At 37.1% G+C, this 17,045-nt stretch overlaps 1 protein-coding gene across 1 annotated transcript in view; it reads left to right on the top strand.

Moving 5' to 3' along the window:
- The first annotated feature begins 7,164 nt into the window (after positions 1-7,164).
- Positions 7,165-17,045, top strand: part of LOC140141045 (pre-mRNA-processing factor 17-like) — a 36,112-nt gene continuing 26,231 nt past the window's right edge. Inside the window, exon 1 of the mRNA XM_072162824.1 lies at positions 7,165-7,383. Within this exon, the coding sequence (XP_072018925.1) occupies positions 7,198-7,383 (186 nt within the window). The 5' untranslated portion in view covers positions 7,165-7,197. The remainder of the gene's footprint in view (positions 7,384-17,045) is intronic.

Consider the following 17,045-nt stretch of genomic DNA (forward strand, 5'->3'; position numbering starts at 1 on the left):
TACAATTCATAAAGTGCTTGCATGGTTCAGATGGGGGCAGTATGCTCAAAAAGGGGGAAGTAATTGTAGGACTCACACTGTATATTATATTGCAGTACCGTACATGTAGCCTAACTTGAGTGGGTCTACATGTACATACGGTAATTTACATTATTATATATTCCGATTTCCAATTCAGTTATATAATTGTTATGTTTCCGTCAGGGCAATCTGTGAAACTTATTCTACAATGTAATGTACCATCAAAATTTTTAATAATTATACGTATGTTTTACAAGTAATATATCTAGAAAACTTCTGGTTGGAAAAAAAAAAAATCATGTAGATTCTATATGGGCAATTACCGTACTGACTCAAGTATAATCCCACCCCATTTTTGGGTGAACATTTTTCAAAATTGTTGGGTGGGACTATACATGTACTCGAATTTAAAAAAAAAAGTTATTTCTTTTTTCGGCTTTGGAATGTCCCTGGACCTAGACCTAAATGCTAGGATCATTCATGGTTGATTTTTTTTTTAATTGAATTTTGCACGAAGTTTTGTGTTTTTAATATGAAAATTGATACTTTGTTTTCATGTCATGGGCTATTTCATTATAAATGACAACATTGAGTCCCAAAAGGGGTCAAAATTCAAACTCATTTATTTCATGCAAATTCATTATCATTTCAAAGTTCAGATGGTGTGTCAATAATTCTCAAAATATTAGAGCGTCAAACCCTCAGGAACCATTAAAAAAATTAAATTGAATTTTGCTGTGTAAAACATAGCTGCCGTCTGAGGGACATTTTTTAAACAATTTAATACACAACTTTGAAAGAGTATATGTAACCAACATTGGGTTCATACTTATTCATATTTAGTCTGTAATAATTGTTGTATGTTCCTTTACACTTCACTGTCTTAAATATGCCAGTTTCAATATAAAACAATTAGTAAATTGATACTAATCCAGATAAATGGTGCAAAATTACTACATATTTTTAAGGATAAACTTTATCTTCACATGAAAAATTCATGAAATAGTCATTTTGTCCTGCCCAATAGCTACACTGATGCATAAGTGAGTATTCTAAGTCAATCTGTTGTACTAGTCATGGAAAACCTAAAATAAAAGACCCTCCTGTGTCATTTGTTCTGGATAGGACACATTTTTGAACACATAATAAAGCATACCGGTACTTTTAACTTTAGAAATAGCTGCATCAATAATTCAATATTATTGCATAAAAGATCCCCAGCATTTAAAATCCACTACAAACAGGGTTAATATTCTGGTTAAATTAGGAATATTGCAATTTTTAGCTAACCAAAGTTCAATGCAGAATAATATCATATGTGTTCTCAACAACTGGACAATAATTTGAACACTAAAGTGGTTTGTAAGCATAATTTGCAATAAAATGCAAAAATTTCTTGTAGGTTTGGCTCTTTGAAATTTTTATTTTTTAGTTTGTTTACCAATTCATGGAAATGACATAATTGTGCTGGAGAGGACATTTGTTAAATTGCAAACAGAATCGTGGATACAGGATTGCAAAAATGCAACAAATACCAAATCATGTGCCACCTTGGTAGAAGGAAGACCACTCTTCCTCTACAAATTTCACATTCTATGATATAACCCTTCTTATTTCAACAATTAGTAATTAACTTCAGTTCTGGAGAGGACAAATTTTAACGCGAACTGTGGTATCAAGAACAAGTGGTCTACTGTATGTAAAATAAATGAATTCCTCAATCAGTGCCCTGTCCCATCAATTGGTAATATAACACAGATTATACAGGTAGGGTAAGGGTTTATATTTCCTCTTTAATGTTAACAAAAATGGAGGCATGAATTGGAGAGGACACTCATTTTTTATTTAACGCAAAATGCCAATTTTGCAAGAATCTCTGAATTTTAACATTTTTGCACCAATTTTCACCATTCAACTTGCATGATGTTCCACACATATCATATTTTCATTGCAACAAGCACATTGCCATAGAATGTACCTAATGTTTCAAAGAATTAATTCAGAATACATGGGCAAAATGAAATGGGACTCCAAAATTGGGTTAAAAATGTACCTTTTGGCAATTTTTTTATACAAAAAATAGACAGAATTCTGTAAAAATGCTCATGTAGCTTGCAGTTTGTGGCATACTTAGAATTAAGTTAATAACACTGCATTATCACCCTAATTATATCAACCAGATATGATAAAAGCCATTTTTGTGAACGTGTCATTTAATGAAATAGCCCTCATACTCTATAATGATATCAAAATGCATTCAAATTCAATGCATTTTGATATCATTAATAGAATATGACATGAAAACAAAGTATCAATTTTCATATTAAAAACACAAAACTTCGTGCAAAATTCAAATTTTTTTAGGTCAACCATAAATGATCCTAGCATTTAGGTCTAGGTCAAGGGACACTACAAAACCGAAAAAATAAATAACTTTTTCGAAAATTTGGGGGGTGGGACTTTACTTATCGGTGGGACTAAACTCGCGTCAGTACGGTACTACCGTATTGGTCCGAGTATAGTCCCGCCCGTTTTTTATGTGAAAATTTGTCACAATTGGGGGTGGGATTATACTCGAATTTCAAATTTTTTTTTTTTTTACAATTTCTGAAATTTTTCAAAAATGGGGGTGGGATTATACTCGGCGTGGGACTATACTCGGACGAATCACGGTAATTGGGAAGGAAAGCTAGGTTCTTATGTAAGACTTCATGTGCATGTAATGTTCCACAGTACACTCATTAAAATTAGTCATCCTACAATGTACACTGAGAGCCATGAATGTGTTATTTTGTTTTGTTTAAATTAAAATTTAAAGGTCAATAACTCAATATTCATATTTTTGCATTTATCAAAAACTAAACAAGGTACATGTATGACCCCCCTGGTAATGTGCTGCGCTGTTTCAATGTATTGAAAAATGTCAATGTCAATGTTTTTCCAACGGTGACAATGTTTTCAATCTTTAAAAACATTGACAATCTAAAAACATTGACAACAAAAACATTGACAACTAGAAACATTGCGGTTGATGGGCGCGTGTACGAAACACTAGCAAATCGTGGATCGCGTTATTAATTTTTTATATTGCAAATTTGAACTTTTCAGGGGAGAAAAATTACAAACACATTTTGAAATTGTGAATTTTCAAAACCTGGCAGTAGGCATGCGTAATTTGCTCTCAAAAATGGTGCATTCTTCCTCTACAGGCATGTAAAAATGCCTGCAAATATGGGAATTTAGACAGGCTAGTACTGTGATATTAAAATCCCCAGGGGGGTACTTTGTACAAATGACCATACGGGGACGTGCCGCTAATATGGGTAGCATTTTCGCCTTTTGGTATATGAATGACCCCTTTTTCTAAGCCAATTTTGGTATATGAATGGGTCCTTTTTTCAAATTTTTTTCAATTTTTCGAAAAATAGCCCAATTTTGCCACAATCTGGCCAAAATTCTTCCAAAACAAATTGGGAAAATTTGTAAAAATTAAGACAATTTGAGTTTAAATAGCCAATATTTTGCTAAAAATCCATGCATAAATATTCAGGGTAGGCCTACTTTTATTTTGCATACTTTTGCCCTGAAACTTGGTCAAAGTGTTTCTAATATGTTCTAAAGTAGGCCTACCGTATTATATAGTGAAGCCGACCTCTAATTTGCATATTTGCATCTATTAATGAGCTAATTTGCATAAATGCTAATTAATTATGCAAATTAGGGGGTGGCTTCACTATATAATACATTAGAACATAATATTAGAAACACTTTGACCAAGTTTCAAGGCAAAAGTATATGCGAAATAAAAGTACCCTGAACATTTATGCATGGATTTTTAGCAAAATATTGGCAAAACGTATATGTTAATGAGCTTCTCCAGTCATTTTAGCTCATTAACTTGATTGATTATTGATAAAAACAATAAGATACAAAGCAAATATAAATTGATATATTTTGAAAACCGTATGTCCGATTGGCTTCAAACAAAAGGCATATTAATGATAAGTGTGTTTTGCTCTACTCAATTAATCTGTTTAAAACATGCATAGAGCACTTTCATAATGCCTCCATTACCACCTTAGAGATGCCACTCAGTTTCACTCAAAAAAACCCTGAAACTGGTGAGAAAAACCTGAAAAAGTACATGAATGCAGGCCAAAATCCCGGTGGGTTCACTCTTCACTGACGATGTGTACACATGATGGTTCCAATTAGGGGTACTTTTCAAGAAATGTCCGCGGAATTGTTCGCGATTGTCCAAATTAGGGGTGTTTTGGAGCAAAATTGTCCTTGAAATGAAAAATAGGGTGTATTTCTAGGACTTTCGTTCGCGTTTTTTGTACTTTTTCTGTCCTTTTTTAATAGTTCCACACAAAATTGATATTTTTTCTGAAAAAATTGTCCTCATTTCCCCGTGAAATAGGGGGCAATATTCAAAAGCGTCCTTGAAATGGTAAAAATAGGGGCATTTTTCCAGAAAAAATGTCCTTGATTCCCCATGATAAGGGTGTGAAATGAAAATGCCACGGATATGCGTCCTCGAAATAATAAAAATAGGGGGATTATTTAAGGGTAAATTGTCCTTGATTTTGCCCAAGATAGGGGGTAAAATTGCTACAAATGTCCTCGATTCCCCGTGAAATGGGGGTCATTTTCAAATCCTGGAACGGTCATACGTCCTACCTTTTTAAAAATACAATATACGCGGAAAATGGTATCAATGACCAATTCCATGACATGGCCATGTGCAGCAGGGTTTTTTTACAACAAGTAATTACTTACCGTATTGTTTGTAATAAACGCCCCGGGGGCGTTGCATTTTTCCAAATGGGGGGCGTTTATTGGAAGTGAATTGTCAGTGAAAAAAGCTTAAAATCGGGTTCAATTTCCCGATGGTGCTCCTGTTAAAAGGAGGGATTTACGACCATACAAGATGGCGGCACCCACTGAAAATTACAATTTCGTGGGAAATACAACAAAATTACACCTGTAAGTGCATGGAATTAGTGAAATTTTACCATAATTAGGCAATGAATGGATGGGAGTTGAGTCAAAATAGGGTTTTTCCATGCAATTTAGCGATCGTGACTGCCATTACTGATGCAAGTTTTAAGCTTACCTACACGATATGGCATGGAAATGTTTGCATTTTTGTCAATTTTTCACACAAAAATGGGAGGGGGGCGTTTATTAGAGGGGGAGCGTTTATTACAAACAATACAGTACTCACCAATGTCTTTTGTTGCTAAACTTGATAAGGAGAAGTCCTTCTGTAAGAATATCCTTTTAAAATAACAATTTGGTTGAAATTTGTTGCCAAAAATGATGTATAAATGTTTTAATTCCACCACATAAATTCTTCTGATCAAACTTGCCACCATTTTCATTTGGCAAACTGCAGCCTGTAGGTCTTTATGTACAGCATGTTGCCCAATAGTCTGTATCAAGTCTTTAAAAAACAATTTCTTTGATGCACTTCACCGAACATGTGCTTTTCAATACACTGGTAACAGAGATTTCATACTCACTGAAAGAGCTTGGCTTAGGTCTACCATGTGTATCACATGTTTGGTGTTGCTGTTGGTCAATTAAATCATGACATGCTGTCATCTCGCCTTGAGTAGATTAAAGATGTTGCTTGGTCATGCTTCAAAACACATTATGGATGGGGAAGAACAGCCTAATCTATAATGTGGTTGGTCAAATTGACTTCTTGTAATATTATTTGCTCCACATGAGGGGTTTAGCACTGACACTTGGGTGCAATATATGGAAACATTTATCAGTCTACAAAATATAAACAATGTTCTGAGACATGAATTTGACAAACTGGAATTTGGTTTTTGCTGAACAAAAGTAAGTAAACATTAGGGATCATATTTTTCAAAAATGGAATATAGGGTTTCAGTGTATTTTGAAAATGATTGGTTTGTGTGAATTTTCATAATGGGTGCAGTTATCCTGGTTTTGAATGTAATTTTTGACAGCTCCTCCTGCATGGATATCCATGTACACTGTCTTTGGATACTTCTTATTCGTACCCGTGCTGTGCATGGGGTACGAATCATTTTAAATACAAACTGAACCCACCGGGACCAAAATGCCCCAAAACGGGCAGTGAAAATAAATAAAAACACAGCACAGGTAAAAAACCTGAAAAGTGGAATCTCTGATTTTAGAATATAACCACATATTCTGCAATATACTGAAGTATCATAAGCTCATGAGCTTACACATCAAATGGGAATGTCAATTTGACAGCACGCCGTGTCACTGTGCAGTGACTGTCAACATGGGTCAATGCTGACAGTGTACACAGTACATGTATGCATGCATGGGGATCAATCATCGGTAAAAATCATACAGGTGTCCTAGTGCCGTACTATTACGCTGACTTTCGTATTCGGCGAGGAGGACGATTTCGACCTCCTGGTTTGTTTACAAAAAGAAAAAAAAAAAAAAACCGTTCCGCTTGTCCAAACACTCAAGTATCAGAAGGATGGTCCACAATAGCGTGATTCACGTAACCTGAATAGGGATTAAAAAGCTGTCACGTAGAACCATGTGCTTCTATTGTCCAATTTGCCATCAAGATTTCATATGGAAACAGTTCAGACCCAGTACACGATCATGTCAGAAATTAATATTTTGTTCTGGGTCTGATTATTCGGACTACAGGTGTCCGTCCTTTTTAATTGGCGACGGCTCCCTTGCAAAGTCGCTCATCAATCACTGTGAAACAAAACATATGCAAACGTATAAATGCAACATTCTCAAAATAACATACCCATCTTTGATCCAGGACCAGTAAATATTTACATCGAAAGTAAGTCCGTATTGCAGGTAGATTTTCCTAATCTCTTGTCGATTTCCTTTCGTTCAGGTACTTTACTTCCGCAGTCGACTGGCAGGTTCATTTCCCAATTCTAGAAATACACAAAAAATCCCTAAACTTATGTAATTCTGATATATTTTCACACTTTTTACATGTTTCTGAATATTATTTATGTAATATACAATAAATTATGTTAATAAATCTTAAAATTGCTTCTTTACTACTTTTTCAAGCTTCTTGGTGGAATAATATAGCTTAAATTTTTACAACAGTTTTCTTAATTCCAATTAAAGGTCAAGTCTGAGAGAGCATGCTGGGAATGATACTGGTACACACAAAAAATGGCCGCGATCGCAGCGTTGCAAAGCTACGGGAGTAGCGATAGTGAAAATGCCAGTGATGATGACACAAACGAAACCCCGTCTGCTGATGCCACAGCACATTTACGACCCCTTGAGTCTGCTAGCAATGTCCAAGATATTCAGAAACGTTTGCAAATAAATGCAGCGCCTGTCGTGGAAACAAAGGTAAACATGTTATTATTATTAAGCTTACCAAACATGCATCATTCAATGCATGAGCCATGATAGATGGCAATTAGTGCCGTACTATTACGCTGACTTTCGTATTCGGCGAGGCCTGGTTTGTTTACAAACAGAGAGGTAGACAAAAAACCGTTCCGCGTGTCCAAACACTCAAGTATCAGAAGGATGGTCCACAATAGCTAGGTATAATACAAAAAAATTTGAACTTTTTTTGATTCTCATCAAAGTAATCTCATATTAAAGAGCTAAATGAAAGAAAACTGATGAGGCATAAATGAATGTCATACGACATGTGGTTATGGAGATATGCTAATTTGAATGTCTCAATTTTTCAGCCAATTTCCTGTACAAACTTTTTGTGCATGCACATATTAAAATGGTTAATATAGGCCTATACTGTGCATTGTGAGTACACAATTTTAAGAAACAAGCACTTGTCATTTACCGGTACTGAACTGTAAATGTAATCCTAGATTGATTGAATTTGTATTGATGTGAACATAAGGGCCTGGATCATTTTCCTTGGAGGCGAGGGGGGGGGGGCCCAAATATACACAGGGGGCGGGGGCCCTTTCTTTTGGAAAGAAAAATAGGGGGTCATACAATTTTGATGACCAAAATGTAGGCAGTCTCAAGATGACCACAGATAGTGTGTTTATCTTATTCAAAAGACTGAATACAATTTTAGCCTCTTCATGGGGTACATAGGCCCTAAGGTGTATCAGTGGGTGGTGGGGGAGGGGGTCATAAAATTTTGTTGCCGAAATAGGGGGGTCGCAATTTTATTGATGCTGACTTTTTGTAAATTTGGGAGCCCCCTTCCGCAGAAAATGATAGCCCCCTAATATACAAATGAACATGTATGAGTAACATTTTGTTTTATTTCTGTTTTCTGATGCAGATTCCAGCTTTGACAGAGGATGGTAACCAGGGACTGTCTTTTGGAATTTGCAGGAGAGCATGAATTAAAGAGCAGTAGAGAGTGATTGCTCTCGCTCTCCTCAAAAGGCAGTCCCTGGGAAACCACAGAGAGGGCCAACATCATGCAAAAATAAAGAAAAACTGACATTTGTGTTCAAGTGTCTTATTTTGTTTTGTCATTGAAAAACTCACGGTTTCTATACTACCCACCCGAGTACACCTTTTCACTGATACAAGGGGGGGGGGGGGGTAATTAATTATTATAAGCATTAGCTGATGCATTCACCCCCCCCCCCTCCCCCACGAAAATGTTTTTGAGCAGGCACCCTTTGGAGCACTGGCTGGCGATGCTCCCTATTCCAAGACCATTATGGAAACTCAAGGGCTAGTTCACTTGATCATCAGAATGGGGTCACTCCTGCTCAAGTATGAACCCCATTGCCCCCTTCCCCCAGCTTAAGTTTTGTCTTTGAGCAGGCACCCTTTGGAGCACTGGCTGGCGCATGCTCCCTATTCCGAAGATCATTGCGGAAACTCGAGGGCCAGTTCACTTGATCATCAGAATGGGGTCACTCCTGCTCAAGTATGAACCCCCCTGCCCCTTCCCCCAGCTTTAAGTTTTGTCTTTGAGCAGGTACCCTTTGGAGCACTGGCTGGCGATGCTCCCTATTCCGAGATCATTATGAAACTCGAGGGCCAGTTCACTTGATCATCAGAATGGGGTCACTCCTGCTCAAGTATGAACCCCCTACCCCTTCCCCCAGCTTTAAGTTTTGTCTTTGAGCAGGCACCCTTTGGAGCACTGGCTGGCGATGCTCCCTATTCCGAAGATCATTGCGGAAACTCGAGGGCCAGTTCACTTGATCATCAGAATGGGGTCACTCCTGCTCAAGTATGAACCCCCTACCCCTTCCCCCAGCTTTAAGTTTTGTCTTTGAGCAGGCACCCTTTGGAGCACTGGCTGGCGATGCTCCCTATTCCAAGATCATTATGGAAACTCGAGGGCCAGTTCACTTGATCATCAGAATGGGGTCACTCCTGCTCAAGTTACCCCCCCCCATGACGTAGCGTCATAGGAGTACGTCCCCCCCCCCATCAATTTGAACATTTAGAAAATCAAATAGGAAAATGGCCAAAAACGGCCTGTGTCCCCCCGGCCATCATACCCGATGTGCCCACCCCAGTCATTCAGCATCTATCATAGCAAAAATCTGCTAGCGCTATGCATGATGGGATAGGAATAGGAAAGGTCCAAATTTGCTTCTTCCCCCGACTCATAGTCGGCACAGAATGAGAATCTATCCCAGCATTCACAGCATGAGCCCATTCAATTAGTATCGCAAACCATGCCGGGTTAAACATGTTCACTCACTGGCAAAAGTCGCCGAATTCATACTACACAAAGTCCCCAGTTCACTCACTTTTTGCGCAAGGCATCCATCAAATCTCATCAAACCAAACATATTTATGTACAAAAAACTATCTTTCTTCACCGCGTGCTCCATATAACTTACCGCTCAACTCCGTGATTTAGATATTTGGAGAGTAATTTCCGAAAAAATTAGATCGAAATCGACACTTTCAAACCCACTAGAAAGTCGCCAAAATTTGCCGCGACCACGTGCGAATCATCTGACCTCTTCCGGGTTATGATCAAGTTTAACCTTTTGACTTGGCCTTGTAAGCTTTGGAACTGTTTCTAACTCGATCTAATTCCCCAAAAAATATTTTCAAAAACATCGCCGTAAAATTTACTACCGGTAATGAATTTCCAAAATGGCGCCGGGTGCGCGATTTCCCCTATGCTGAGAGAGGCTGAATATTGCGCATGCTCAGGTAAGGAATGCTCACATACCTACAATAGCGTGATTCACGTCACCTGAATAGGGATTAAAAAGCTGTCACGTAGAACCATGTGCTTCTATTGTCCAATTTTCCATCAAGATTTCATATGGAAACAGTTCAGACCCAGTACAACATCCTGTCAGAAATTAATATTTTGTTCTGGGTCTGATTATTCGGACTAGATGGCAATGATCAATCATGCAATTGAATTGCAACAGTAACACACACATCACACATGATTATGAATTTAATTTATTATTGTTGATCGAAAAGTCTATCTTCAATCCAGGCCACTGATAAACCAACGATGGATGTCGACTGTCGAGGATACATTTTGTAGAACGCGATCGTAGGTCTACTTGACAAGCGAATCAAGCCTGCCGATACATCTATTGTAATTATAACACTTCTCATGAATATTAATAACATTCTCAATGACCTGGTCCTGGCCTGTCTATCTCACCACACATGACAATCACTTTGCACTTAAAATAATGGTTATTGACTAAAAATATTACATGCACCCACACAGTCAGTGATTAAGTTATATGTACTACTGTTTTATTACGTATTTCTTGGCCAACCTGGAACACTTCTATTGCGTCCATGTAGCGTACTAAGCGTATATACACTGTACGGCGCAGTGACCTCGATCATTGATGACCTTAACCCTGCCGTTATGTGATTGGTTAGTTGACAGAGGTCATCACGCATACATCGCCATACTTTAAAATACAGGCCGATATACGGCTGGCGTACAGTACAGAGACATGTGGAAGATGTAAATAATTTTACCGCGATGTTGGCGAAATTTAATGGATCATTTACAATATTTGCACCAATTCATGGATCATATTATATGTTTCTGCTTCTATGAGCACTCGATGATGATTGGGATTACTATCATAACGCAGTATGTGCTATGATATGCTGTAAAATCCGAGAAACGAAGCAGTTGACCGGAGCTGAGTGCTTGACTGTGAGCTAGCTCAAGAATGCAGTTCAAACATGCCTCGTCGAGTTGATTTTTTGTTTGTTGTTTACTTCGTGACTTGCAAGTGTCACTGGCGTATTTACGCGAGTGACACTTGCAAGTCACAACGTAAACAACAAACTGATTTGATAAACCTTGGATCGATTGCATATTGTGTATTTGTGAGCAGCTCAACTTGCACTTGCAGTGCAGAAGAAATGACTGCTTTTTGCAGGTAGGATTATTTATGCGACACGTACTCGACTGGTTAGCAGGTCAAGGATTTGCACTATTCAAAATCAATGAAGTAAATCATGAAAAACATTGTGTACAAGCGCACTACCCTATGATGATCATGTGCATGCATGTTGAATTTCATGTAATTGTAAGGACAATTTGTAAATTATAATCTGACTTACCTGTTTACACTTCACTCAAACTCCAAGCGGGAACTCTGGTGCACTGGCATAGGCATCGTCATCTTCAGAGTCCGAGTCGGACTCTTCGCTGCTGCTATCGTCGACTTCAATTTGGAATCTGAAGCTGTTCAATTGGTCCTCCGGTAGTGTTGTGTCAATTCTGACTTCATTATTGTACATTTCTTCTTCAAGTTTGATGACATGCTGCTCGGCTTTAGCCCAATTTTCAGGCGTTACATTTGCTAGTGCATTTTCAAGGTGCTTTTTAACGTCTACCATCTTGAACGTTGAGTTTTTTGTTGCAACGTCACCTTTGACTTGCCCCCAAATCAGTTCGATAGGATTCAACTCACAATGGTAAGGGGGCAGTCGCAGAATATATTGACCATGGGATCTTGCCAATTCGTCAATTACCATCTTCGTACACCTTGGTTTGTGCATCTGAATAAGTGCATACAGCTGCACCTTGATCATGGTTGGACACCAATCTACATTTTGAGCTGTTAGCCACTCTTGCATTTCGGCTTTCTTTGTGTTCATCGTCGGTATTCGTTCCTCCTGAACTGAATGATAAGGTGCATTGTCCATGACGATGACAGTGTGTTGGGGTATATTTGGCAGAAATTGATGGGTAAACCATTCCAGAAAAACGTTGCCATTCATTTCATCATGGTAATCACTAGATCCCGTCTTGGATTGAAATGAAAGGAGAGCATCTTGAACAAATCCTTCTTTTGACCCAGCGTGCAAAATAATTAACCTGCTTCCCTTTCCGGTTGGAATAAGAAATCCTCCTGATCCAGCAATTACCCAGCATTTGGACTTTGTATGATTTGGTGGAGGAAAGTTTCGTCTAAATACACGACAGGGCAGTTGGTAAGCTGTCTAATTTGTTTCATTTTACTCAGGTAGTCGTGTCTTTTGGCAACAATGTCTGGCCTTTCTTTAACAAGTCTTTCTGGCCTCTTGCTATATTTGTAGCCCATGTCTTTTAAAATTGTTCTTAGTGATGACTTGCTACCTTGGAAGTTGATTGCAATCTTGACCTCATCATATATTGAGTTAATTGTTGGCCACTTCTTCTCTATGTACATATTGCTAATTAGCAGCCTGATAACACCTCGATCAAAATCATCTACACTGTCGACTATCCGCTTCCTTTTGGGTCCTCTTTTCACTGGAGATTTAGGTCCATGTTTTCTAATCTTGTAGAGGGTTGACCTAGATTTAATCCCGGTTGCTTCCATAGTGTTCTGGATAGCACTCTTATCTTCGAAGTCCAAAGCTTAAGCTGCTCCGTTTCCTTTGTTAAGAAATAATCCCATACATTGGATATGATTTGCTGTGCTTGCTTGCACAGTGATGCACTTAATGCCGACTGACATTTTTGGGTTGATTAATCCAAGATAAATCCTTTATTAAATGACTGAATGACTGTAAATAAAGATGACACCATCCGTAACCAGGGGCAGTCAATGTGAATTAAATAGGGTTTTTTCATAAGGCATGGGGCAGTAGGGGTCTGTTCCAGTGGGGTCTTTAAATTTAATAAATTTCATGGGGGCAAGGTGAACTTGACTCATTGTGATGATTGAAAATGTGACAACAACAAAATATTAAGGGAAATTCCTTGTGTTTGGGGTCTGGGGTTTCATTTGAGGGGGTCAGAGTCATTTGATTGCTTGAATATGGGGGAATTGAACCCTCCCACCCCCCATTAAACCAAAGTGGTTTGACCTTGACCTTGTTACCACATTTTTTTCAATTTGTTCAAATATACTGGTCAAAAAAGGAAAACACACAGAAAAATATGATACAAACGCATAAAGTATGTTTTATTACATTTTAATACACTAGTTATTTACTAAACCATGTCTTTGTATGTTTAAAATGGTCGTTACGTCATCGTTTGGGCAGCAGACGACGTCTGTTTATTTGTTTATATTTTTGACGGCATGCTGCAACTTTTTCTGGTGAATGAAATGCATTGCTTATCGAAGCTGCGCAACGCGAGGCACATGGCATTTGCTAGCCTGAGTCTCGGTCCGGCTCTCGAAACTAGAAAACATGGCCGATCAAAATATCCATGCGTATCTGTGAAATGAGTAGTGAACTTAATCTAACCGTGCATGCACAGATTTAATGTACATGCACACGATCGAGGTCAAATTAAAGCTTGTCGATAGCGATGTACGCTTTCGCGTGTTTTCGTGAAGCTACAAGCGTAGCTCAGTGTTCCACCATGGCCAAGAAATACGTAATAAAATTATAGTCTGGAATATTGAAAATAAAAATAAAATGAAATAAAACTAAAAGTTTGGAAAAGAATATTAAAATAATACTTAAAGCCATATTATATTGTAACATTTTCAAACAAAATAGATTAGCATTTCTTTGCCATAAAATGTTAGCTTTTACTAGGGATGACCAATGAACCATCAACTTGATTAGAACACTCCCATAGATATGCAGGGAGCTCAACTGTGCACTGCTTAGTGCTTGCACAGACATTTCTAAATTGATCTCATTCTTTTATTTTTCAATATTTTTCTGTAAAAATTGGGGAAGTTAATGCCAATTATATTTTGTAACTATCTTGCAAATCACAGCAACATAACTTATTTAATTTTCCTGTAAGTGCGAGTCAAAATTGGTCCATCGCCACAGTGCGCTTTAATTGCCAGTGGCTGAGTTCAGCACTGCTCAAGAATGGCACAAAATATTCATGTCAATAATTTCAGGTGAAAAACGTGGCCTACTGAGCTGAAATTTGGCAGAGTTGCCAATGATACCTCTATCATACCCTCTGTACAAAGGTTAAAATATTGAACAAGTAGATCTTGAGTTACAAATTAAATCACCAGCTTCCCTTTGGAAATTCCATACTCCTTTCGAATCATGCTAAGAAGACACCTTTCTGAACATAAATGTGAAGTTTCGTGCTCATTTGATGTATTTTTCACCTGATTTCAACCCTAAATGTTTTCTTATATTTAGGCCCATACCATCTACAACTTGCTGCTGGCTATACCTTGTTTAGAACTTTCAAAAGAAGTACCTGAATGTGCAACCATAACTGTTTCAAAATAGCCCTTGAAAGTCATGCAGGTAACTCCGAGGTCATGTATTGAATTGTTTTGAATGAGGAATACTACGGGAACCAGCACCTTTTGTCAGAAGTCACACATGAGCATGATGAGTGAAGTGGATTACTGTGGATAACCTCTATTGTTGTGAATGAGTCAATGACCTTCAATGACACTTAAGATTTAATTTGCATACACCTACTAATTGGTCATATTAAACCCAATAACATCGAAATTTTTGGTTGTGAAAAAAAAAGGTTTACCTGGACTTAGTGCAATTTTGATTTTGTGCCATATCGGCCATCTTGGATGAGTTTTGGCAAATGTTCGCTAAATGCATGATTTCAATGCCTCGGTTTGAAAAAATAATTCATGCCATTGACTAGTAAAGTGCCATTTCATAAGAAAACCCTTTGATACTATCACAATATGCTTGTTTCATGTTTGCATATATATGTTAAAATAAAGAAATATATAAAGGTAAATATATGCTTTATGCCAATTTTGCTCCCAGTTGATATTTTTGGACCTTGTCATTTTATTTCGTTCCAATGACCGGTCAGAATGGGAAACTTTGAAAATTCATAATTCGAAAAGTTTTGACCGATTTTGACCATTTAACCACCAAAATACTTCTATTGATGAGTTCTATCCAGAAAACAATCTTTTGTAGCAATAGGGGCAACATGAAATGTTGATGGTTATCCCTACTTTTACTGTCAGATATATCCCCTTTTATTTTTGAGCCGAACAACTACGGCAAAGCAAAGAAAATTGGAATTTACTACCAGCACACATGTCGCCAATACGTACCACTCCTTCGGTCATGTTATAGTACGACCTTTTGTTGTGTATATCACCTTCCCACATGCCGTGTACGTACTGTGTGTTATGAACATTGTGTATGCGTTCGACTAATAATTCTATCGTAATAATAAAGCGCGGATTCCGGCGTTTTATTCAAAATCTCGGATTTTGACAAAACTACAGCACCTAGAGTCTTGATTTTTGCAGGGTATATTGGTTTAATAAAGTACAATTTAATTGTGTAAAAAAAAGAATTTGAAAAATTCAGTGAGGGCGTCCTCCTCAGCAAATGTTATAATATGGCTTTAACTAGTAAAACTAAATTGAAAAAAAAAAAAAAGAATAGAACAGAAAACAGAATAAAATGGAATAAAACTAAACTAAACTAAAAAGGAATAGAATAGAATAGAATAAAATGTAATAAATAAATAAATAAATAAAATAAATGTAAATAAACATTAAATAAATAAATAGGGCCTAAAACAAGTTTAATTTTAGTTTATGAATAACCAACATGGTTTCACTTAAGCCTAGACCTTTTTTATAATAATAAATAAAAATAAACATTAAAAATAAATAAACGAATTTTATAATAACAAAAACAATTATGTCCTATTTAATATAATATGCAGTTAAGAAAATAATTATATTAATTATATTAGGCAAGACACAAATTACACAGTATTACTAAACAAATAAAAATAAAAAAAATAAAAAAATAAATATTATAAATAGGCCTATAAGAAATAGAATAATAAAAAAAAATAAACATTAAAAAAGTATCTAAATAAATAAATTTATATGAATAATTATGTCTATTAAAATGTTTAAATCAATCAATCAATCAATCAATCAATCAATCAATCAATCAATCAATCAAGAAATAAATACATATTATTATTTAAAACTTAATTTTATTTGTGTGCCGCGGTTGTGAGCATGGCAAGTGCTGCCCATACGTCATCGACATGCAGAAAACATTCAATCGATTGCTTACAGGAAGTGAGGATGTGGTATTAATATTCATGAGTAGTATTGTAATAACAGTAGACGTATCGGCAGGCTTGATTCGCTTGTGTCTACTTGTCATGCTTGTAAGTTGTATACCGCCGTTCTTCCGTGAACGGCGGTCTACTACAGCGTCGCAATAATTCACCTGCGAATGTTGTCGGTTTTCACTCATTGTTCATACAACTGTAGTACCGGTACAACAAATACAGCCCCCGAAATGGTCTACTTTTAGCGACCCTTAACTCCGAAACAGTTAGTCAAAGTCCCCAACCCCTTAGCTTACCTTTGGACGAATTTGTAGTAATCTCTGTGCTGAAAAATGTCCGGTACTTGCCCGGTACAAGTATAGAAATGGCCACATTGCTTCAGTCCTGGTTATGCCCAGCGAACTCCAAATAACTGTCGCAAGCGACAGACAAATTGCAGGAAAGCGTGCCAATTTAAGCTTCCTGTAATATCTATTGCACATAACATACGAAGTCACAAACTTACAAACTTCAATATGCACTTCAAATACAGCAGACCAGCTGTTAATTATTACCGATCCTGTAGAATAACTTATTTACATAATCTTCAATTTCA

Source organism: Amphiura filiformis, chromosome 19 (assembly GCF_039555335.1).
Source record: "Amphiura filiformis chromosome 19, Afil_fr2py, whole genome shotgun sequence".
In the NCBI taxonomy this organism is placed as follows: Eukaryota; Metazoa; Echinodermata; class Ophiuroidea; order Amphilepidida; family Amphiuridae; genus Amphiura; species Amphiura filiformis.